This window comes from Pempheris klunzingeri, chromosome 18 (assembly GCF_042242105.1).
Source record: "Pempheris klunzingeri isolate RE-2024b chromosome 18, fPemKlu1.hap1, whole genome shotgun sequence".
NCBI lineage: Eukaryota > Metazoa > Chordata > Actinopteri > Acropomatiformes > Pempheridae > Pempheris > Pempheris klunzingeri.
This window is the reverse complement of record NC_092029.1, coordinates 16,958,498-16,982,007: the sequence shown is the minus strand read 5'-3', so window position 1 is coordinate 16,982,007 and position 23,510 is coordinate 16,958,498. Positions and strand designations below refer to the sequence as shown.

Sequence of the window (23,510 nt, the reverse complement as noted above, 5' to 3'; positions counted from 1 at the left end):
TTGGAGAGGGGGAACCTTTTTTCATATGTCATATATATTCAATATACATAATATATATTTTTCTATATGTTGTATTAATGTAATGTGTATTTATCATATTTGATTCATTTATAATGTGTACTGAGAAACGTGTGACTTTGCATTTTAAATAAACTCACTACTATACTATCAAACTAATTTGACAGAAGCTTCAACATTGAGTTTGTATTCATGTAAATGGTTGAGGTGGCCAAAGTAGAGTGGATATCGATGGCTGATTCTTCACTGACAGTGACCTATTTTCCTCTACAGGGTCTACTTTTTGAGCTCCAGACCCAGGATGAGCAGGCGGAGAGTCTGCTGGAGGATCTGCGTGTTATGACCTCCATAGCGAGTCCCGTCAGCCTACAGAGTCTGACTTTAAGCGGGAATCAGCTGCAGGATAAAGTCAGACGCACCCATCAGCTCTTCTCTGAGGTGGAAGAACAGATTGAGAGGAACATCCAGGCTCTCGACAGGTGACACACGCCATGCTTAGACATTTCAAGTTCATGTTTCAGTTCAACTGTCATGCAAAGTGTACAGATTCACACATCTGCAGAGAAATGTTGATTAATGTCTCTTTTCAAACATTGTGACATACATATACACACACCAGTCAACACATCATGCAGTACATGCTGGGCAGGTATTTCTGGAGCTTATTCAAATGTTTTCTGCTTCTTTGTGTAATAGCTGCTTCATTTCTTCAGTGTGTTTCAACGGTTGTCTTCAGGGGATCTGGGTAAAGAGACAAAGCTGACAAAATCAGACTGTAGTTTTTAGCAAATGTTACTGACTAAAATGTATGGGCACTATTTTTGGCTGCTGATTTACTGAATATTTACAGCAACAGGATGGCATTTGTGGGATTGACTCAAAGTAAACTACAGTGCCTGTGTTCTTTCTAATTAAGGAACATGTAAGCCAGTAAAACGATGTATCACCAGACTTACCCTTCAAACTTTGTATACATAGTACAAACAGTATTAACAGTTTTAACTCTGGAGATTAAAAAAAAATTGCAAAGCAGGTTCAACTTGTTTTCTGAAGTCTGAGCTATGAAGTCACTTTACTCCACAGTGTACTGTGCACACATGTCTGTGTCATGCGCATGCCTGCATTCATACGCTGTGTGTTTTAGGCTGCAAAGGGAGAGTGAGCATTTGGAACAGTGGTTACAAGCCATTGAGGAAAAAGCAGCGAAGGAGGAGGATCTTAGTCTGCTGCAACAGGAAGCACTTCAACAAAGGTAAATTGTTTTCTGATTTGAGGTGTATACGCTCCAGCTCTGTGTGGAAATGACAAAGATCCTGTGCAAGGGTGAGATCAAGACTTTAGCATTCACTCTCATATTCAGTATATTTACTTTACAGTGGGCTGCAGGTGATAGTTTCATTAAATGATAGCGACATTTTCCAAATGATAGAGCAATAAAACAATAAAATAGATCAGTAAATGTGTTCAGTTAGACCAAGAGGGTTGTAGAAAGGAGTAACTAGCATCTGTAGAATTCAAGAATAACATAAAAAAAAAATCCACTGTAGGTAGACCGTTTAATCAAGCACATCTGAACATCCTGCAGTATTTTAACTGATGAGTCAGGACTGATGGAGGTTGTGTAGTCTGTTATTCCCAGAGTCGACTGACTCATCCTTAACTACATGGCTGCTTGTTGTCACGCAAAAGACTGGAAAACTGAAGATATAACTATTGTATTTTTAATACAGGACAATGATGCAACCTTGATCAAACACACTGTTTGGAGAGATAAGGTCTGGAGCAAACTGCCACTGTGTAGTTAAGGTGCAGCAACATATCGCACATCAGTACAGCTATAAGCATGCTGACTGAAGCTTAATATGAAATTCATCTACACTCACTAACTTACATACACCTACATTAAGTTAAATGCAGGTGAATTTCCTATTGTGTTTTCTTCTTATGCAGCCTGAAGAATGTGAAGATTGTTACAGTTTTTTCCCTCTTTACTTATTTAGCACATTAGTTCACTCTTGGTAACCTTGCTCTGACAAAGACAAACCTTAGTTTTAGGCCCCTCGCTAACATTTGTGTGTGAAGTGAGTGATCATTTAACACTGCCCATCTTTTTTCCCCCTCCAGGGTGAGGACAGACGCTCTCAAACAGCTTGTGTCATCCGTACAAAGCAGCACACTTCAGCAGTCTGCTCTGGTGGAAGAGAGTCAAAACCTGCTGGAACGATACCACAGCTTGCACACCAACATACTGCGTTGCTCCACAGAGAGGCAGAGCTCTCTAAACAGAGACGATGTGAGGTTTCAGACTCAATCCTGGGTTGGAGATTTGAGACAAACTGTTGACTCTCCGCTTGGTGAAAACCTCGGTATCCAGAGTCCTGTCGAGCAGAGAATTCCTTGTGCTCAAGTAAGGAAACATTACCTGCTCCGACTGAGCTCCTCAGTTTTTCTACATATCTGTAGAATTCAAATCTTGATTTAGGACACAACAGAGGGGATTTCTTAGAGTGTATACTCTGTTTCATGTAATGTGTGTAATGTCATAAGGGTGTGGTCACACAAGTCTATTTCTTTCTTTTCATCTACATGTGTTTCTACTTGTTCTTCAATAAGGAGTGTCCATTTGTTGTTTTTGATGACATTTTGGAATGGTGGATTTATATGCACAGAAAAAAAGATTAGCAACACACCCTTCAGTCTTTGCAGATACAGATTGGTACGATTGACTTGTAAAGTGATAAATAACTAATCTGTGAAAATCCATTACCAGGTGGTGGTTAGTGCAACGGCTGAGGGGGACGCTTGCATTGAAGAGCTGAGAGTTACTGGAAACTGTCTGAGCCATAGACTGTGTGATGGAGATGACCTGAAACAAGGCAATCAGGAAACCTTTCAGAAAACAGAGCAGCAGTGGAGGGACTCTCTGCAGTCAGTCCAGCCTCATCACAGGTGAGCCAGCATACGGCAGATGAAACATAAACCTATTAAACACATAGTACTGCTATATCCTTAGAGAGCGTTCTTAGATGCGTATATCCTTAGAAATGTCCAGCTTTGTTTTTGCACATATAAACGCCTCTTTTAACATCGTTTTAGGGAACTCATTTTCCATACAGGGCCACACTGTTGTGGCAGCATGGTGCAATTACACACTACCTCAAATGAACCTTCAATCGCTGTGGTAAAAACAGTGAACGTGCACTAGAATTGCATGAATTCTGAATGGTCTGTTATTCCCTTTGTTTCTCTTCGGTGTTTTACAAGCTGGTTCAGAGCTCACCAGCTCATACCTGGCCCAAAGACAGCAGGCATGTCACAGAGTGGAGGAGCTGCAGCGCAGAACTGCTCAGCTCCCCACTTTGTTCCCCTGGCCTGGCACGGCTGAGCGCAGACAAATCTGCCTCTCAGCCCGTCAGCTGCAGGAAGAGACTGAATCTCTCCAATTAACTCTTTCCAGCCTGGCTGAACAGAGGAGAGAGCTGGCAGAACGAACCAGCGACACCATCTGGAAGGATTCCTCCTTGGCTGAGATGGAGACGTGCTGCTCATCACTAATGACAGAGCTGAAGGTAAAACTTTTCGTGGTCAAGTAATTGTGCTTTAGTACAGTGTTTGCCAAACAAGGGTGCTTGTACCACAGAGGGTACTTCAGCAGCTGTCAGGGAGGACATGCAGTTGCTGAACTAATTCGAAAAAAGTCTAAATTATGACTTGATATAAAAGAGACATATGCACAATAAAATAAACATCCAAATAGGATTATAAATTGGTGTGATGTTGATCTATGAGAAACATGTTGTCATAGTAAGAATCAAGCTACGGCTAATAGGCTTACTACAAAGTACACATCTTCCACTAACTTGGGACAGCTGTAACATCATAGAGCCACGTGGTACCAATTAGACTACACGCAAAATAGTTTGTGAGTTCAAATCCTTTGTTAAAATAATATGATAATTGGTTTGAAATGGTATTGACATCCGAATTTAAATAAATTGAAATGAACATATTTGGAATACATCACGTTTGGTTGATGAAGGGACACTTGAGCTCGTCTGATAAGGATGTAGATGTACTTTTGACAAAAAGGTTGTGATTCCCCCATTTAGTATAATCACAGTAAGCCTGTGAAAGGATATACAAGCCCTCTGACTGTGGTTTGGTGTGCCTGAAATGTCCACAGGGTGCGTGTTCCCGCCTGGAGGAAGGTGCGAGTAATGAGGAACATTTTGGCCAGTTACTGCAGGACAGCCACCATAAATTGACATCCCTGCAGGAAAGGATGTCAGCCTGTCAATCCCAGAAAGACAGCTCAGCTGGACTGATCACTGATGTAGCAGCTCTGGAGGTGAGGTCCATTAAGTAAACTGACATGGTGAATCATTTACAAACTTTCTTACAGTTTTCATTTCACATTCTCTCTGCATTAAAACCATGAAAAAGACATTTTGATGCAGGTGATGGAGAATTTCCAAATACTAAGCCATCGGTATTTTACACATAACATCTGTCACTCTGTCCACTTTTTAGGCTTTGCTACAAGAAGTAACAGACATAGAAAAAGACCTTTTGCAAATTGTAACACTGAAGGACTCCATCACAGCCAGTTCCACGACCGAGGCCAAGGCCAGGCTCTCCCAGCAAGTCAGCAACCTCCAAAACCACAAGAGGGCACTAGACGTTAGCATCAGAGAAAACCTGAAGCTGCTCACAGAAAACAGCAACCAGAAAGTTCAACAAGCGAAGGAAGAGGTCACCTCCATACAGACAGCACTGAAAGATCTCGCTGAAATATTTGAAAATCTGCAAGGGAACCGTGAAGTGCTGCCTGATATCAGCCAGCTCAAACAACAGTGGTACACCTTACAGGTACTGTTAAAAGATATTAATAAACGTTGCTTTATTCCTGAATAACACATGTCTGTCTTAAACACACTCACACAGGATACATCCAAGAAGGATTTACCTCTCTTTGCCTCTTTCAGGACTGTGATACCAGGCTGACAGAGTTGGCTGCAAGAGTTCACGGCCTGCAGAAGCCCGGAGAGTCCAGCATCACACAAGCAGGTGTCATTTCAACTCTTGATGCAGTTGCTAAAGACCTTGACAGGTACTTTATGTTTGTTTTATATTCAAAACAGAAAAGTTGCATTCCTCTGAATGTTTAATCATCCAAGTGTTTACTTACAAGATTCATGGACGCATTAAAGCTAACTATAAAAGGACCAAGTGCAGCATTTAAAAACCAATTAGTAATCGCCACATCAATGTTTTTCTTTACCTAAACTTTGAGACTTCTCTGGAGACTTTATTCCCTTCACGGAGGTAAATGGACATAAATTCTGCTCAAACACTAATTATTTTATGCCACGAATCAGGAACAGAGTCCGCTTCTTTAAACGTTTAAGGTTTTAAAGTTTAAGGTTTCTGGAGCTCTGGCAGGATTGTTGAAGGAGTGAGAGGTTAATGACTTGCAATGCAATTCCTAGTTATTGAAACTCATTTTCTGAAAAGGGGTTGGCGGGAAGGAACGACAAAACTCTTTATGTTTGAACTTGTTATATTTTCCTGAAAACAATTTAAGTTCTCTCTGTAGTCTCAGGTCAGTTTTTCTACAAAAGAGGCAGGAGTGTGCTGAAAACACTGCGAACAGTGTGAGACAGGTCATCAGTCAGCTGCAGAAGTGGAGTCAGACAGTACAAGCTGAACCATCATCACCCAGCCAGGTAAAACACACCGATATGTCCATACGTTTGTCTCTTAATCCATTTATTAAAACCCAGAAAATTAACAAATGTGCACATTTATATTACATGTTTAAATACACAGACAATGTATTACTATTTCCCTCTGTGCTTTCTGCAGTTGTAACATTTGCTATAAATTTATTGAGGCCATGATCTTAGTCAACAAAGAAGTAAATATTATGTAAAGGATTAGGCTGATTTATTCTATATGTTTCCTGAGGAAAGAAATGCCGTTGTTAGCTGTTATTATAGCTTTTCTGTCCCACATACAACATGTTCTGATAAACTTCCAAAAAGAAATAAAAAGAACTGTAAGTATGCTGAACCAGCCCCTAATGCCATATTCTGTTGTTTCAAACTTTTTGGAGATAAGTTTAAGACATTGAATAGTTCCCATAAATGCAAAAGAAACTAGCCATCCAATCCCATTTGGACCTGCACTTTGTGTTAATACCAAGACTATTATCGTGTGCAGCAGGACCTTTACGTCTTTTGTAGAGCTGTTCTTAAAAAGGTCCTCCGTCTATTCTTGAATAATACTACACTGAGAAAATACCTTCTCTTCTGTGTACATGGTGAACATACTAGTAAACATGCTGTGACTGATTTTTCCATCAGCTTTACCATCTGCAGCTGCAGAAACTCTGAAAGCCTAACTCTAAAAAGTCCTACTCCCGTCCTGTTCATGTTCAATTATACTGATGTCTCATCCTCCTGTAAAATATCTCCACGTCTACTGAATGGATTGGTATAAAACATTCCTAGTTTTCATATGATGTACGCTAATGATTTCGGTGATCTTTTGGTGGAACTTTGTCTTGGCCGCACAACTTCAATGATCTCAAAAAACTCACTGTGCTCTCATAGGCAACACTGGATGAGGGTCTGTGGCTTCAGCAAGCTCTTGGTGAGATGCTCTCAGAACGAGATTTTCTTCTATACTGTCTGGGAGAAAAAGTGGCAAAGAAACTGGAGAAAAGTGCTTCAGACGTTCTCAGTGAAAGCACATCTGCACTTGAAACCTTGTCTAAATGCCTGGTGAGTTTCGCCTCAGTCACAGCATTCTACCTCCAATGACACACTGATGATGATATAAGTGTTTTGTGGTTAATATTTTGTTCAATTTATTAGGCTTCGCAGGGCAGTCAAAGTCACAGTGAACTGGAATTGAGGCAAAAAGACAAACTTGCTGAAGAATCTTTTAGAAGTGAAAGTGAGGCAGCATATTTAGCTTCACCCGATGAAACTACGACCATGTGCCCAACTGTGTCTCCCTCTGCAACAGACAACAAGGAAGACAGTGAAAGGGATCACAGTGATGACAGAATTAAAACCAGGGTAGCCCCCAAGAAAGTGTTTTCAATAATGTTGGACATGGAGCCAAAGGACATGCAGAAAAAGGAAAGTGTTGGTCCAGGTGCACTCGGGTGTTTTCATGGAGCAGAGCTGTGTGATGAAAATCTCACAGAAGTTTCAGGTTTAGGATTTCCTGAGAAGGAACATGGACTCTTAATCTGTCCAGAATCAGACAAAACAGACTTGAATAGCCTTAGTCTAGCAGCAGTTACTGATGCCAAAGAAAAGGAGAAATATTGTGAGGGTATCAGAATAAACCCAGATAAAACATTTACAATAGTGTTGGACATGGAGCTGCCTGAGTTTCAGCCACTGGACATGTGGCAAAGGCAGAATGTTGGACCCAGCAGTCCAGATTTGCTCCGATGTTCACATGGAGCAGAGCTAAACAGTGCAAAGCTCACAGAAGTCTCAAGTATAGGACTTCCTGAGGAGAAATATTTAACAAAATTAATCAGTGCTGAATCAGATGAGACACAGGAGGTACAATCCACAAGTGCCAAATTATCATGCAGTGAAAACCCAGAAACCCATGAATTAACGCATAACGAGGCATTCAATTCCTCCAAATCATTTGCCGCTGTTGCTGAGTGTCAGCCTGCTGGTGCACATGCAGCAGAAACAACATTTCCGGATGACAAACAGGACGAGATGACAGATCACTGTCACGCCGAAGAGCAAACAATGAGCTCAGTCTTATGCGCTGTGGAGGGAGAAGCCTTCACCGAGACACAAATACCTGCTGGTGTCAATAAACAGTCGGCTGCTGACTCTGCACAGAGCACAGGTACAGGACATTCGGAGATGGAAGGGGGAGAAAACACAGAGGAAGCGAGTGACCCCGGACGTCTGGAGTCCAAACTTTCTAAAGTGCCACGAAAACGAGGCAAAGCTGCACTGCCAATAGAAGAAAGTGACGTTACAACAACGGCATTGCTGGAGGACCCAGAAGTGAGCGAGGAACAGGTAAATAATTAATAATCCAAAATTACACTTCTCAACCACAGCCTTCTTTGACTTTTACAAACCATTTTTCTTTCCTCATCTTACCTTCACCCTAAGGGCATGTTCAGTATCTTTGACATTTTGCAGGTGTTATTTTGTCCCATATTCAATCCTAAATTTTACTTGAACTTATTTGCTTCCTCCCTCCATTTGGCATTTGAATGTTGTAACAAATTGTCCAGTCATACAGTTTTGGCATCCATCTTTTTGTGGAACATTGTTCATCCAGCGGAAAGAGATGTGTTTTTCTCATGACAAATGAATGAAATTCATGTTGCAGCATATTGCCTTCTTTATTGCAGAGAATGAATTATAAACTGCTTATCGTAAACCAAACCAACAATATGATGCAATACTTAATATACAATTACATGTTGAACAGCAACAAAAACAAACATCTTTAATCTTTATTAACTTTTCTTGAAGCAAAAAAAAAGAAATGGAAAATTACAGCAATTCAGAAAGGCACCTGCTCAGCCTTCAGTAGCCCCTAAGACAGGTAGGAAATCTGGTATGAAAGCAAAAAAGGTAAAAATAAAAATGTGATGAGGCAGAAATATGGATCTGGTTCGGACAGGCATGCCTGCACCGGCATCCACCTGCACTCACGGACAGGAAAAAGACAAAGCACGGTTGCCTGAAAGAGAAGAAAGAAACACACATTACAACTTAACTATTATTAAGACTCAGCACCTTAAGCACAGCACCTTATCCCTTTTCATTTTTTCCATTGCATTTACTGTAAATCACCTGAGGAGCACTCCAAACTGTACTACATGTTGGTGAAGTTTGCACCGCCTGCAGGGTAACAAAATCAATTTCATGCAGAGCGCTTCACTTATTGGATGTGTTTTGATTGCACAAGCCAAAAGGCTCAAAAACGCCAGAGGTTTTTTAGAAATGTCTCACTAAGGCAACCTGTCATTACCATAAGTAATAACAGGTGACCTTCTCTCTGTAAACAGCTGTGTTTCCACGGAAGAAAATGTCTTAAAATGTTCCTCGGCGACCCAGAAACCCGTTGATCCTTTTCAAATCTTCTTTCCGCTCTACCTGCACCCTGCTCCAAGACACACCTTGGTCATGTCCAAAACATGTCAAACGGCCCCTCCCCTGTTTGCCGTCTAGTAACCTAGCAGTTCACGTCATGTTTTGGTGTTTTCACTGACTCACCACATTATAACAGATCAGTTATTTTTATAAGAAAAGAGGAAGGCAGTGCTTCGTAGATGAATAGACTGAGTCCTCCCTAAGGGCAGACTGCTCCCTTCTGAAGCACATTCTTGTGTTAACTGTACTGACTCACCGGGCCACCGTCAACATGGTAATATTTACCACTGTGGAGCAGGGACAGAACAGGAAGCTCTGTTATTATCTGTGGACAAACACAGGGAAGAAGGAGGCCAAAATGTGACACCACCCCTTGTTGTCTGTGTACGTAGCCACAGAGCCAAGAAAGCATGGAGCCTGAGAGGGCAGCTCCGGGTTCGGCAGCTGATCTGCGGGCAGGGGAGACGGCAGGTGGATCACCAGAGTCCTACAAACGCAAGTCAACCATGCAGGATATTTTGTCTGAGATCCAGAGCTTGGTGGAAAGAAGTAACATAATAAATGTGAGTGTGAACTAAAAACCTGTGCTTGGTACACCTCTCTAAGAGTCTTGCTATGTTGCAAAGCATGTTGCTGTGGTTAGAAATCTGAGATGTAAAAGTCTGGACTACTAGAAGGTAATTCATTCATTCTGTTCATGGTACTGATTAGTTTTCTACAGTTGCACACAGGATGTTTAAGGGACATAGAAAAGAAACTGCATAACTGCATAGCTCAAGTAGTAAAAAAAATAGCAAGAGTTGAATCATGATTGATGCATTAAACAGTGAACAGATAAGAGCAGCAGTGTTGATTGATGTTTGTGTATTCCCATGATGCCGCTGACAGGAAGGCCCACAGGAAGGACCTATGAGATACAAAGATTTCCTGCAGGGTCATTAGTTGGTCTAATTACTCACAATATACAGTCTGTGACTTACATTGCCACAGTTTGACTGTTTTCTGATGCTAAATGGTTAATTTTGGTAAGATTATCCATCATAGACATGTATAACCTTGAAATGAAAGAAAACTAAAAGATGAAAACCAAGCAAGCTAAGTTTGACACAAAGGAAAGCAACTTTAGAGTTTACATTTAGTAAAACGAATCCTTTTAAGCCCACAATCAGACTCATATTTTTAAGTTTGTAAACAGGAATACAGCAAACCTGATTTCCTTTTTGATTTTGTATTTTGCCTCTTTACTTGTTTTTCCCCATTAGTCAATTGCCATTTTTCAAGCAATAATTCAATAACATTCCTTCATTCCAGCTTCTCAAATTTGAGGATTTGACTGTTTTTCTTTGTCTTATGGAACATTTTCCAGAGCAAACAATTAATCTGTGCCATAAGAAGCATTTTAAAAAAAAATCTTTATGGTTTACCCACTTTTTTATTTTCTGTTATTATGTTATAGCGGACACCTCACATTGATTTGAATTGGTACCTGAAGTCCTCTCTTGGCGAACCAGAGATTCGATTGGTACGAACTGTCCAAAAAGTTCTGGCATGTCGTTATCAGCCAGCACAGCTCGATGTCTCAGCAATGTCCAAACAACTGCAGGAGGCCGAGGTTTGTACCTCTGTTTACCCTTTTTTCCTTCATTGTGACAAATAATGTACCTCCATTTTGGTGTAACTGACCAATAATGTACAAAAATCTTTTTTTATTTGATGTCTGTTCTGTCTACTGTAGGACTACAGGCGCTGTGTGCAAGAGCAGGTGGCTTCTATGAAAAGCACGAGTGCTGCCAGGATTTGTGACCCAGACACCTTGAAAAGTGTTGAAGGACAGTGGAGTGCTGCACTACTGGATGCCTCTGCCACCGTGCAGGTCAAAGCAACACAGCTGGATCAGGTCAAACAGTACCACAAACAGATGAGGATCAACAGAGCTTTCCTGGCGGTTTTAGCTGTTGAGAAGGAGAAAATGAGCTTGTGAGTAATGCTTTGATCTAGTTACCATAATTGCAACTAATTATTCTTGTACACAGTTCACTCATATTCTTTTTATTGTGGGTTTTGTCAGACATGCTTTGGGAAGCAGTGCCCTTCAAGCTGATAAACTCCATGCCCTGCTGCAAACCATGGTACAGAAAAAACACATGATGGAAGAGCTCCTCCAGTTAAGCAGCCAGTTGTCAGTTCACTTGAGCGATGCTGAAAGTTCAGGTGTACTTCTTGCCCAGCTTGGAGATGTCCAGGAGGAATGGAGGCTTTTAGAAGGAAGTATGAAAAGAGCTCTGCAGCACGCCTCAAGCTCCACCACTCATTCCTCTCTTCTACTAAAAGAGGCAGACAAGCTTAAAGCCAAGCTCGAAGCTCTTGAAGCATCCAACTTTCAAAGCCATGCCAGCAAAAGTGCTTTAGAACTTGTTTGTCTGACCACTGACCTAAAATTGTACAGTCAGCTTTATCTGCAGTTACAGTCCCAATCAGATGCTCTTGTCCATTTCTCTCTGGGTCAGAAAGAGAAGGATGAGGTCAATCGTAATATTCAGGAACTGGGGTCCTTGCTAAATGTCACCAAGAGTAAAATTGAGACTGCCACATACAGCTGTGGTGGCATTTCTTCAGTTAAGATCAACAAGCGATTACAAGACTTGATCATATGGGCCAAGCAGGCAGAAAACCACATCTCTATTGGGAAAAAGTTAGCTCTTTTCCCCGAGGAGGCTCGTATTCAGATTGCTGAGATGAAGAAATATCAGACTGATATTTGGTCTAGAAGGTCCAAGATGCCAGTAGAAGTTGAGCGGGTGAAAGATATAGCTGTTGATGTGGAAAAGGAGGAAAGTGACCAAGCATTGAAAACAATAGAAGACCTGTATGAAGCCATTGCTGACAGTTTGCATCATGTTCTTGGCACCATGATGAAAAATCAACAGGAGAGGGAGAAACTGTTATGTCAGCTTGCTAGTATGGATGTCTGGTTAGCAGAAACACATGCTGAAAGAGACCCCTGCACCCATGTTGAAAATGTTTCAAAAGCGAACATTAGAGAGCTGGAGGCTGAGCTGAAAAGTCACAAACTAGCCACAGTGGAGATACAGAAACAATTAAAACTGGTGGAAGAAATGGCAGAAAGTTGCAGGGAAGTAGCTGTAGGCTTGAGTCCAGGAGAGAGCCGCTACCTCATCAACAGACTTTCAGGCATTTGGACAGAATTAGATGGATTGCTAGCTCACGAGAAAGCAGCCAGCTGGGAATTAGAGGAGTTGATTCATGAACGAACCTCTTCAGACGAGGAGTTATCAACCATCCAGGCTAGCTTACAGCAAATTTCTACCGATTTGGACCAGCAAAGGTTCCCTTTAACACGGGAAACCCTTTCAACAATTGGACGTTTGAAGCACATGCTAATGGAGCATCAGTGTCAAGTACAAGAGCTTCAGCACTGCCAGGAGGCCAAGCGAAGCTCCCTGTTGTGCACCATTGGGGAACTGCAAGAGCAGTGCAAAGCTCTTGGTATTAGCGCCATTGAGCAAGACAAATATCTGCACCTGAAGAGACAAATGGAGGAATCCAGGGACATTGCCAAAGAGCAAATCCAGCGTGCTGAAGATAAAACAATCAGTGTGGGTGAGAGGTTCAGATTATGCCAAACACTCTTGGTTGAGCTTCCTTTGGTGAAGACACAGTGTCAAGAAGCAGCGGATCAGTTGGAGGCCATAGCTCAGGAGTTGCACCCATCTGAGCTGATTTCACAGAGGCAGAGGATTCATAGCACTGTGGAAGCTTTAGTCTCCTGGGAGGATTCTGTCACAGATAATATCAAAAACCTAGAGGCCAAGCTTCTACTAGGTCTGCGGTTTTCCTCTGAGCTTCCTGCCTTAATAGAGTTTTTCAAAAAAACAAGAGTGGAGATGGAGAGAGCCGAACCAGTCAATCCAGACGAAAATGCCTTAGATATTGCACTACGAAAGTATTGGGTTATTTGGAGAAATGTGGAGAGTGGGATGAGGGTGCTGGAAGGTCTGGGACGGAAAGAAAAAATGAACATGAAGAACCTCAAGGAACTTTACTCACTTCGGAATGCAGTGAAGCAAGAGTGCCATTTACAAATGGTAAGCTGAAATTTTCAAGGTTAATCCTGGACTTCTTTTTCCAGCCTAATTTTGTACATTCAAATTTTTGTGTGTTGTATCTCTAAACTGTGCTTGATTGTGTAACATGTATCCAACAGGAGAGTTTATCCCAAGCTAGAGAATCCTTGAAAGATTACCAGTGGGCTGCTCAGGGAGCGATAAGCTTCCTTCATAATGCTGAAGCCACCTTCTTATCAGCTCCTGGAGGGTTTTTAGACTGTACTGAGGAACAAAGACAGACTCAGCAGGCACTAGAGGCTCTCGAGGATGGATTCCAGGCTCATATCCGCCACCTTGTGGAACTGGCGCCCCAACGGCCCTTCCTATCCCGCCCAAAGGCTGAGCAGCTCCACATCAGCGTCCTCAGTCAGCTGTTGGTGGGAAGGGCCATACTGGAGGCCCAGGCCCAGCTCAGGCTGGAGTCCTTGCAGCGGTACTGACTGTTCTTACCTCACTGAAATGATGACTTCAGTGACTGAAATGTCTGTCTAACATTTGCTGTTATTGTTTATTCTGGCTCATAATTTGAATCTCACAGGTGTGAAATAAGACAACAAAGTCACAGGAAGTGCCATGAAGACATACGTCAGCGTCTTTCAGGGTTTGAAGCCAAGCTGTCACAATGTGCTGCAGAACAAGTGACGTCATATGACAAATGTCTTGCCCAACAAAGAAGAGCGAAGGTAGGTTTCATGCTGCATTATTGTGCTGGTGATTAGCAAGTGTTACATCGCCCACTTGTCTACATACATTAGATCTATCTCATACATTTTCACAATTTGGCATTGTGGATGGCAGTGCACCACTTTGGCAACTTTGACAATAATTAGATGGACCTCCATAGGATTTTTTACAAATATGGGGAAAAATATAGAATATTGGAACCCATGGATGAATTGTTGTGACCTTGAAGATCCCCTGACTGTTTCTGGTGCACCAGCAGGTTGACATTTTTGACTTTTAGAGAAATATCTCAGCGAGTATTGGAAGGATTAGCACAGACCTGTTTGCACTGCTGTAGACTATTGTTTTTTTCCTGTTTGGAGTACCACATGTACCTGCACCATTGTCTCAGGAAAGCACTAGAAATTTTGACCGACACATGGTTCATGTGATAGGAATACTGCCCAAATGTAATTTCAATTTGAACTTGATTTTATTTCCTCATAAAGCTTCTGTTAGAGGATCTTTGCACCCTCGCTGGTAAGATAGAAGAACTGAGAGCTGGATGTCCCATGCAAGGCTGTGGAGTTGGCAAGGATGGTGAGCTGGGTGCCCTCTGGAGGCGCTGGGTGTCATTACGGCGTGGTGTCGGACTCCTGATGGCACATACAGAACAGAGAGGAGAGGAATGGAAGGACATCACTACAAGTGTGAGTTTTGCCAAGGATAAATCCTTCCACAGCTTTTGCATCTAAATATGACCTCATTGCAGTGACATGTAATGTATTTGCTAGCTGCTAAATGTGTTTGAGGTTACGGAAGTGAAGGAATTAGTGCTTTCTCAAGCTCAGAGTTCCCACTTTGCCTTTCTCTAAGAGAAATAATATATAGATTCACTGAGGATTAAATATCCTTCTCTTTAGATGGAGCAGTGTTGCAGCTTTTTGACTAGTCTTCAGGCAGACGTTCCCGACTCCTCCACTGTGAGCTTCACACAGGAGGAGCCCCAGGAGCTTCTGGCTCAGGCCGAGATGAACCAGGTTGGACTGGAACAGGAGCAACAGGCCTTAGCGTCCTTGGAGCATCGACTGGAGCATGCCCTGAGCCAGTCTAGTTCCCAGGATCCCATCAGCCCTGGACCTGTTGGCAAAACACTAGTGAAGATCCAAGAGAACGTCAGGAGGTGGGTTTTGTTTAATACACATGTGGAAAGTGATCATTAATGTCAAATGCTGAGAAGATGCTGTTCTCTGCAGCTTGAAAGAGAGAAACCAGCTGGTGGTGGCTGCAGCCCAGGCAGAGGAGAAAGAGAGACAGCAAGTCCAAGAGGAGATTGGAGAGGTGGAGCAACACATGTTCACCATTCTTTCCTCGCTGGAGGCCTGTTCAAATCCTTGTGAACAACAGGTCAGACTCTTTTTAATGCTTTATAGTACAAGCCTGAAAATTAGAGCTTGAAATGTGGCTTTTCATACACGAGCAAAAAAGTGATATATGCAAAAACTCACGAGTGTTTAAGGTGCATTTCTTTGTAGATGCGTTCTTTTGATGTCAGGATTCATAGTACCTGAGAGAAATATCAGAAATATATCAAAATATTAAAATATCAGTTGCAGCTGCAGACCACAGGTAGCTTCAGTGATTGAGTCAACATCAGTCTAAACTGTCTGATATGTGAGACATCAGCAGTACAGTAAATAGTTTACTGCCAGTCATTCTTCTCATTTAAAGATATTTCATACTAAGCTTGTAACAGCCTGCTGTCTTTCATATTACTTGTCCTTTTAATGTTTTCTTGTGCAAACTGACAGGAGCTCAGAAAGGATTTGTCCTCCCAAAACACCAAACTAAAGCTCATCATGGACGGCGTGCAGAGCCGGTATGCTGAGATACCAGCTGATATCAGCAGAAGGTTACAAGAAGTTCAGATGTTTCTACAAAGAGAAGAGGAGAGGGTAAACCGAATCTGTCACATGAATGATCTCCCACCAAAACCTCCTATAGTTTTCTAAATGCACGTGTGTGTGCGTTTGTGTTTGTGTGGTCATTTCACAGCTCATGGGGAGGAGCACCCCAGTTCGCAAACTGACTAGTCAAGTGATGCAGTTGATTTCTGGCTTGAAGAAAGTGAAAGCATCACTGAAACAGAAGAGTCCAACTGTCAGTGAAGCCCAAAGTGTACTCAAGGTGTGTGTCTTCCTTGATTTATGTGTGCTTGTGTGTTTATGTGAATATGACATAAACCTGCTGTTATGCACGAGCTGAAAGTTTGTTTCCATATTTCCAACTGATAAAATATAACTTTTTCTTTATCACGTTAGCTATGCCAGCTATGGCCAAATAACCAGCATTGTCTGTTGTTCTCCAGTGTGCGTGGGATGAGCTGGATGCATGGCACAATGGACTGATGCTTCTGGAGAATGAGGTGCAGGATCTTGCGGAGGATCATCCAGCTCAAGCCCACCTCCTCATGGACCAACTCACCCAACCACTGCAGCTCTACCAAGACACAGCGCAGATGGCCGAGCAACGCACCACCTTCCTCAGCAAAGTCAGGCATACTGTGTAATATTTGCACTGTTCTGTGACATACTGAATGCAGGAAAAGTGGTGATGTGAGGAACAGGAACTATGGTATGTCTTATTATGTATCCACTCTGCTTCCTTATATTATTTTCATCCCTCGTCAGATCCCCATCTGTCTTCAGGAGTTTGAAGACATTTTGTACAGCGCCACCTGCTGGCTAGACGAGGCCCAATCATGGCTCGGTGCTCCCTGCTCATTCACAACAGCCAAAAGCCTGCAGAAATATGCAAATTCCCTCCAGGTCAGTGAGACAGGTGACAGGCAAACAATCACAAAAACCTTCTGAAGCTTTTGAAGAGCCATACTAACTAATTTCACAATTTTTTCTCTGCATTCTTGTATTATGCATGTATTTTATCACAAATAAACAGTATGTCAGTTTACTCATTAGTTTCATTGGGCATGTATTTAACACTCACAGTATTATTCATTAATGATACATTTCATATTAAATCCTAAATGACAGCTGGTCCTGGACGACTCTGAGAGGATCAGACACACCCTGCAGGACTTCCGGACAGTCCTGGGTGAGATTTCTGCTGTGTGTGACACCAGCACCCAGGAGGAGAGGCTGGACCAGAATGACCAGCTAGTCCACAAAATGCAGTGCAAGATCCTAGAGCCATTGGAGCAGCTCCTACAGGCTGTTGAGGTAATAATTTAAAAAAAAAAGAGCAGTTTCACAAATTTCAGCTTTTTAGTGACCCCATATGGCAGTGGGAGGAAACTGCTGGGATGTGTTTGGTTCCTCCCACTTCCTTTGCACACAGGATTTTCCCCCCAGCAAACACCTGACCTCCATTTAGACACATTAACTGAATCTGTGGAGTCTTTCAGTGGATGAGATATTCTTCTGTGTTGTGACCACATTTTCCCATCGACAATAGTAGGGAAACATGAGAGAGAGCAACAAGTTTGTGGCTCACAGTGCATTGCTTTTTATCAACAAGACAGTTTTGTGGGCAGTTGTATGCAAGTGAAGCACAGATTACAAGTCAAGTGGTTGAAAAAGTTGCTTGCAATCTTCATTTCAGGTGGTGGAGGCAGTAGAGGTGGAGCTAAAGACAATGGAGAAGAATGTCCCGAAGATCAGAGCGATTTTATTCTCCTTGGACAACACCAACATCACTCTGACGGAGCATCTTCACAATCGAGAGGTGATACAGTGCATTTAGAATTCTTATTTACTAATTTCAGGCAAATTATTTTCACAGCAAGTTGGACACTAAACGTACAAACAGTAGAATAAGGAATAGCTAAGGAGGCATCTTACTGTATGTATGAGGCAGGTAGGTCGCACCTTTATTGTATATAGATTTGTTGAAATCTGGACATAAGGCGGAAGCATACGGTACTTCCTTGAGCACAATATAATGTCTCACAACTTGTTTATCCATGTCCACTAAAATAAAGCACTGATCTGATGTTGCTAGTCTTGATCATGCTCGAGTCCTCACAAAGACCAAGAGAGTATTACTACAGTTCTCAGATCTCGACATTCTGTCAGAAAACTGATTTCAAAATACTACTCTTGGTTTACAAAGCACTGAACGGTTTAGAGTCCGAATACATTTCTGACCTGCTGCTCTGCTATGAACCATTCAGACCTCTCAGATCCTCTGGGACAAGCGCGCTTTCTGTCCCCAGAGTCAAAACTAAACATAAAGAGGCAGCATTCAGTTTTTCTGCACCACATACGTGGATCAAACTCCCAGAAAACTGCATGTCTGCTGCAGCTCTCTGTTCTAATAAATCAAAGCTGGAGACCTTTCTGTTTGCAGCTGCCTTTCATCAAATCAAATACTTCATTCTTCTTTCTGTAACTTTTATTCTTGTAATTCTATACCAGTACCACTCTATTTTAGCTTGTTTTTCTTTTCTGTTTTGTCTCTACTTTTTATTGTATTTAAATGTCATTTTAATGCTTTTAATGTTTTATGTAAAGCACTTTGAATTCCATTCTTGTTAAAATGTGCCATACCAATAAACTTGCCTTGCCTTTCCCAGCCATGCAAACCACTAAAAGTCAGGATTTCTCTGCCTCTGCTGCATCCGTGTTGACCATCTTTCTTTTCTGTGTAAATCAACATTTCTTAGTTCAGGTGTATATAACACGTATGTAAAAAACAACTTGCACAGTGATGATTCACCACAAATGTAAAATGAAGTTCTTTTACAAGCTAATAGTGACGCACACTTAGATAAAATTATTAGTTATATTAGTATAAAAGTAAGGATTTCAAGAGTCTGATATCTTGATGTCTGATATATGATGCTAACTGAAATGCAGATCTAAGCATTGAAGTTATCCACAAGACAAAAATGTAAGAACTACAGTTTAACCACTTTCTCTGTGTGAACCTGAAGGTGATCCTGGCTAACATGCTATCGATGCGGAAGACACTGGAGGAGATGGAGAGATGCAAAGGAGAGCTTCACCTCCCACAGGGAGCAGAGGAGAGCCTGCTGGTGTTCTCCAGAGCCAGGCAGCTCCTGCAGCCACTGGAGGAGCTGCAACAACTCACCCAGCAACAAGTCACGCTGCTGGAGGTACAACATGAACCCCAAGTGCCACTGCACATAGAATTTGATCTGTTTCTGTAGAGGAGTAGAGAGGTTAGACATGAGTTCTTTATAGTGACAGCACTTATTTTGCTGGTATAAATTTACGTCTCAGTTGAACTGTGGCTTAAATTCATCAACAGGGAACTTGCACTTTGAACTTTGGTTCGGTTCCTCACAGGACTGTGACACAAACAGGCACAATGTTCTGCAGTACAGCCTTGATTATGTTTTTCATCACAGTCTCTTTCTGCTTCTCTAAACTAACATAGAACAAGATTATGCAGAAGGATCTTGGCCTCCTCACAGTCTCTTACAATCCTGAAGAAATGCATCACAGATCCCCACAAAGACACTCGGTCCAGGTAAAACTATTCACAATCACAATAAAGCAGAATTCATCAAGAGGCACCAGCTAAGACAATAACACCATCGTGATGTTTGAATTTAAGAGCTGGAATCATCTTTGACTTAAGCGTGTCCTCTTTAATAACTTTATGCTGTCGATTTGCAGCAGCCCACCACTTTTTAATCAAACTGCCTTTGGAAATAAAAGTGACAGTTACTAAGTCCAGGATTACCACTGATTACCAAAGTCAGGCTTGGTAACTAGAATTTATTCCCTCTGTTTTCTGGGGTTGGTTGAATTTGCCTGGTACAGTCCAGTCTTCAAAAAGCATCACACTAAAAGATGGAAGGTTCATTCTACTGGCCTGTGAGGCACGCTCAAGCAAACTCACTGTTTTTGTTTGTTTTTTGGGGGGAATTATTCTATCTTTGTCCTAAAGTCTAATGATTTGATATTGTATGTTTTGCATGCAGTTCAGAACAATCATCTTGACTTAATTTCCTTCAGCTTTTGGATGTCTGGAATCACATCCAGGTTACTTTATGACTGCACATAGCAATGGAAATATTTATATTATACTGATATTATATTCATACTTATTTATCTACTTGTTTAGCATGAAAACCCCCGAAAAAATACATGTGCACTAATTGAATTCCTCTGTTACACTCCATTAATCAAGCCTTTTTTTGTTGTACATTGTAGTTTCAAATAGTGAAATTCATAAGACGTACTTTAAAATCACATTTGTCTGGTACATATGCAGTACACATGAGTGGGTGACGGCTAATGGAGTCATGCATCCTGTTAAGGGACCCTTCTTCTTACCAACATAACATTAAAAAGAGTTGTATTTCCTTATAAATCACAGTTTTGATCATATTATTCACCCTTATCACTAAAAGCAGGAGGCTTTTGAGGTGTCTAATTCAGAGGAAGAGGAGGATGAGGAAAACAAGAGTTGTCACTCGTCATCCTCTGACACACTAACTTGCAGTATTCCAGAGGTAAACCTGAAAAATGATTACAGCTCAGGAGAGCCTGTTTCTGGGTCCTTCTTTAATTTGGGTTTCATTCCAAAGTCTCGCTCAACAGTGTGAAAACTGATGTCATTAAAACATTTTTAAAAATAACTGAATTCAACATAAGCAAATCATTAAAGCTCAATAACTAATTTAGGAAGCACACATAGTGGTTCTATGTGTTTGGGAATGAAACTCAAAATGTCTCGGGCTACTTCTTCTCCTAATTTTCCTTCTTTTACTCATATTTTGATTCACTTCTTAATTTGAACTTGAATATTGCTGCGTTTTCTTGTGGGTTTGGGATTGTTGCATGTTTATATGAAGCACACTGGCACGCTTTCCTGTTACCCGATGACACGCACACACGGATTGAAAACGGTATGTGTGCGTGCAGGGATCCCAGTTCAATTTATATATTTATACGATTCATGTGGTAGGACCCAGAGGAGACACTCGACGCTTCAGATGTGCCAAGAGAGGATATTTCTGAAATTAAGCCACTAGCAGAAGTTAAGGTAAATTATATTTTTTACATTTCAGAGATTGGGCCGGTTTCATAAGCACTTTGGACATTCAGAACATTTATTTTGCATCCTTAAATTATTATTATTTTTTTTGCTATGCTTGAAAAATGTCTTTTCTTTACACAATTTAAAGATGTGTTTCCCCTTGTGGTTATTCAGTGACTTACAGAGACTGATCCTGTCTTTCAGGTACTGGAGAGTTTGGTTGGTCAGTTTTCCTCAGAAATGGAGGCGAACTTGAAACCTGCTGAAACTGAGCTTTTATCTCTGAAGCCTGGGCCTGATACGAAAGAGTCTGGATCAGAACATGTTGACATTGGATTACCAACAATGGATTCCAAAGCTGTTATTGGCAAAGAATTTAGTCCTGAAACTGTGACAGCTCAGTCACCAAAACCTGAAACGCTTGTCACCGACACTCCCACAAAGTCCATTCAGACAGCAGCTGCAGTGGAAGACACGAGACTGATTCCTGCAAGACCTGTAGCTCCATTCACTGCCAGAGCATCACAAGAGTTTATAGAGGAGGGAGGCATAGATCTGTCTTTGTCCACAGCTCCCCATCAGGATCTGGTAAGTGTCTGAGGAAGAAAATAAAGACCATTTGATATTATTTTCCAGTTGACAAAAATCGAATGAATTTGTTTGCTTGCACCTTGTTTCTCTTCAATGTCCAGGATTCTCTTAATGTCTTAAAGAAGCAAAGTAAAATCAGCACCAGTCATGCTGGTTTCGTGGAAGAATCCCAACAAGCGCAAGACTTGTCTGAGGTTCTGATCAGGTAGAAGACAGAGTGCCAGTCAAAAGAATTAATGACAGCTCATATGCCCGTAGCTTACCATACATTCACTTGTGACTGTGTTCCTTTTGGTCCCTAGCTTGGCAGGACGTGAAGAAGATGGCGAGGAGCAGCTAAGGTGGAGTCCGCTTTACACCCAGATCTCTCAGAAGCTGGCCAGTTTGAAAAAAATAAAGGAGGAGCGTCAAACCCTGATGAGCTCAGAGGATGGAAGAAGTCGTGAAAAGGTAAGAAAATACAGGTAGTGTAGTAATGGCAGCCACTAAAATGTTTTGTTACATTGATAGGAAAATGATGATCCTTCTGTCAATGAAATTATACGTGAAAATGTGAGTTTGGATGAGCGCAGGAATAGTTTTAACTCCTTACAAACTACCAACCCAGCCATGCCCATGGCCATGTCTGTAGTCTTCCTTCGATCTTTATACTCCAGCCCTGATAAAAGAGTGGACTCCGGCAGCAAGGGCAGTTCCTAGACAGACATGAGGACACACACATGCATACAGACGAACGCAGCACTACGGCCATAATACTCTCTGTGAAACTTAAAACTACTCATTTTTGTTTTTGTTCAGGTTCCAGAAAGGGAGCCGGTATCAGCTGGGTCTGCTTCTTCTGTTCTCCAGTGGACACATGAGTCCATGACCATGCTGAGACAAATAGTGGGTAGAAAAGTCTTAGCATACGTTTGTGTTCCTAGCCAAAAGGACTTCATTTGATGCAGTCATTGTTAAATAATACACTGTGCTTTTGATAAATTGCCCTACAAGTGAAGTTTGTTTACCATAGCAGATGGTGATGGTGATCACTGTGTGTTTGGTTATTTCCCAGGTGAGCTCTGCAGAGGTTTCACATCCAGGTGTAAAGAAGGAGTTGCATAAGGCTGTGCAGAGGGTCCTCCATTGTCTGGACGCTCTGACTGACCTTCTGTTGACGCCTGTTAGCGCTGCAGAAGATGACCATAGGCTGAGGCTGCTACAGCAGGAGGTGACTGACCGTAATTTTTCTCAAGCACTCATTTATGACATTAATGGGTCTGTATTATGTCAAATCTACAGTTTTTAAAGAAAAGATGCAGGTAGAGTAAATGCTACTTTGATTTCTTTGTTACTATTTTGTTGGATGTGGTGTTCTAACAGCATTCTCCTGTTTTTGCTGTTTTTTTGTGTTTCTGACTAAATGTATGCGTAGTGTGTATTGACTGAGCTGGTGACTCTGGCTGAGCTGTTGAGTAAAGTGGAGTTGGAGTCCAGACCTGCTCTTTCAATGGAGGAACCTGAAGCTCTTCGCTGTTTGACCTCCCTTCAGGATTGTCTACACACAATCCGGCTGGTCTTCACCTCAACCCACAATGAGCTCCTTGAACATCTGGGCATCTCACACCAACATCAGGTTTGAAGTACAAATCAGTCACAGAGTTCAATATATTCCAGGATTACATGATCATCTCTCATAGCCTCTAGTGATAATTACCATAGTGATAATTACCAATTACCTCAGAAACAACTGCTTATGGAAGACAGTAATGTTTACATTTGATGCTACTTCATGCTTCTACACCACTGCATGGTGATGAATATAATGTTTTTACTCTACTGCATTCATTTAGCAGATACAGCTACTAGTTACTTTGAAAATTTTGATTTTGCACACAAAACATACAGCGATTTAGTTTAATCATACATTTAATTAACTAAC

General features: G+C 41.7%; 1 protein-coding gene across 1 annotated transcript in view; it reads left to right on the top strand.

Annotated features, from left to right (window-relative positions):
• syne2a (spectrin repeat containing, nuclear envelope 2a) overlaps positions 1 to 23,510 on the top strand; it is a 78,472-nt gene that overhangs the window by 19,690 nt on the left and 35,272 nt on the right. The window contains exons 37-72 of the mRNA XM_070849901.1: positions 292 to 497; positions 1,163 to 1,270; positions 2,143 to 2,425; positions 2,789 to 2,961; positions 3,266 to 3,587; positions 4,202 to 4,366; positions 4,549 to 4,887; positions 5,004 to 5,128; positions 5,621 to 5,744; positions 6,633 to 6,803; positions 6,897 to 8,087; positions 9,569 to 9,739; positions 10,633 to 10,788; positions 10,912 to 11,153; positions 11,245 to 13,282; positions 13,402 to 13,736; positions 13,842 to 13,986; positions 14,476 to 14,676; positions 14,890 to 15,149; positions 15,223 to 15,373; positions 15,778 to 15,921; positions 16,022 to 16,153; positions 16,335 to 16,517; positions 16,657 to 16,794; positions 17,020 to 17,205; positions 17,588 to 17,710; positions 18,921 to 19,103; positions 19,388 to 19,480; positions 20,370 to 20,471; positions 20,927 to 21,004; positions 21,203 to 21,586; positions 21,691 to 21,794; positions 21,892 to 22,039; positions 22,388 to 22,474; positions 22,644 to 22,799; positions 23,004 to 23,204. Of these exons, the coding sequence (XP_070706002.1) occupies positions 292 to 497; positions 1,163 to 1,270; positions 2,143 to 2,425; positions 2,789 to 2,961; positions 3,266 to 3,587; positions 4,202 to 4,366; positions 4,549 to 4,887; positions 5,004 to 5,128; positions 5,621 to 5,744; positions 6,633 to 6,803; positions 6,897 to 8,087; positions 9,569 to 9,739; positions 10,633 to 10,788; positions 10,912 to 11,153; positions 11,245 to 13,282; positions 13,402 to 13,736; positions 13,842 to 13,986; positions 14,476 to 14,676; positions 14,890 to 15,149; positions 15,223 to 15,373; positions 15,778 to 15,921; positions 16,022 to 16,153; positions 16,335 to 16,517; positions 16,657 to 16,794; positions 17,020 to 17,205; positions 17,588 to 17,710; positions 18,921 to 19,103; positions 19,388 to 19,480; positions 20,370 to 20,471; positions 20,927 to 21,004; positions 21,203 to 21,586; positions 21,691 to 21,794; positions 21,892 to 22,039; positions 22,388 to 22,474; positions 22,644 to 22,799; positions 23,004 to 23,204 (9,348 nt within the window). The remainder of the gene's footprint in view (positions 1 to 291; positions 498 to 1,162; positions 1,271 to 2,142; positions 2,426 to 2,788; positions 2,962 to 3,265; positions 3,588 to 4,201; positions 4,367 to 4,548; positions 4,888 to 5,003; positions 5,129 to 5,620; positions 5,745 to 6,632; positions 6,804 to 6,896; positions 8,088 to 9,568; positions 9,740 to 10,632; positions 10,789 to 10,911; positions 11,154 to 11,244; positions 13,283 to 13,401; positions 13,737 to 13,841; positions 13,987 to 14,475; positions 14,677 to 14,889; positions 15,150 to 15,222; positions 15,374 to 15,777; positions 15,922 to 16,021; positions 16,154 to 16,334; positions 16,518 to 16,656; positions 16,795 to 17,019; positions 17,206 to 17,587; positions 17,711 to 18,920; positions 19,104 to 19,387; positions 19,481 to 20,369; positions 20,472 to 20,926; positions 21,005 to 21,202; positions 21,587 to 21,690; positions 21,795 to 21,891; positions 22,040 to 22,387; positions 22,475 to 22,643; positions 22,800 to 23,003; positions 23,205 to 23,510) is intronic.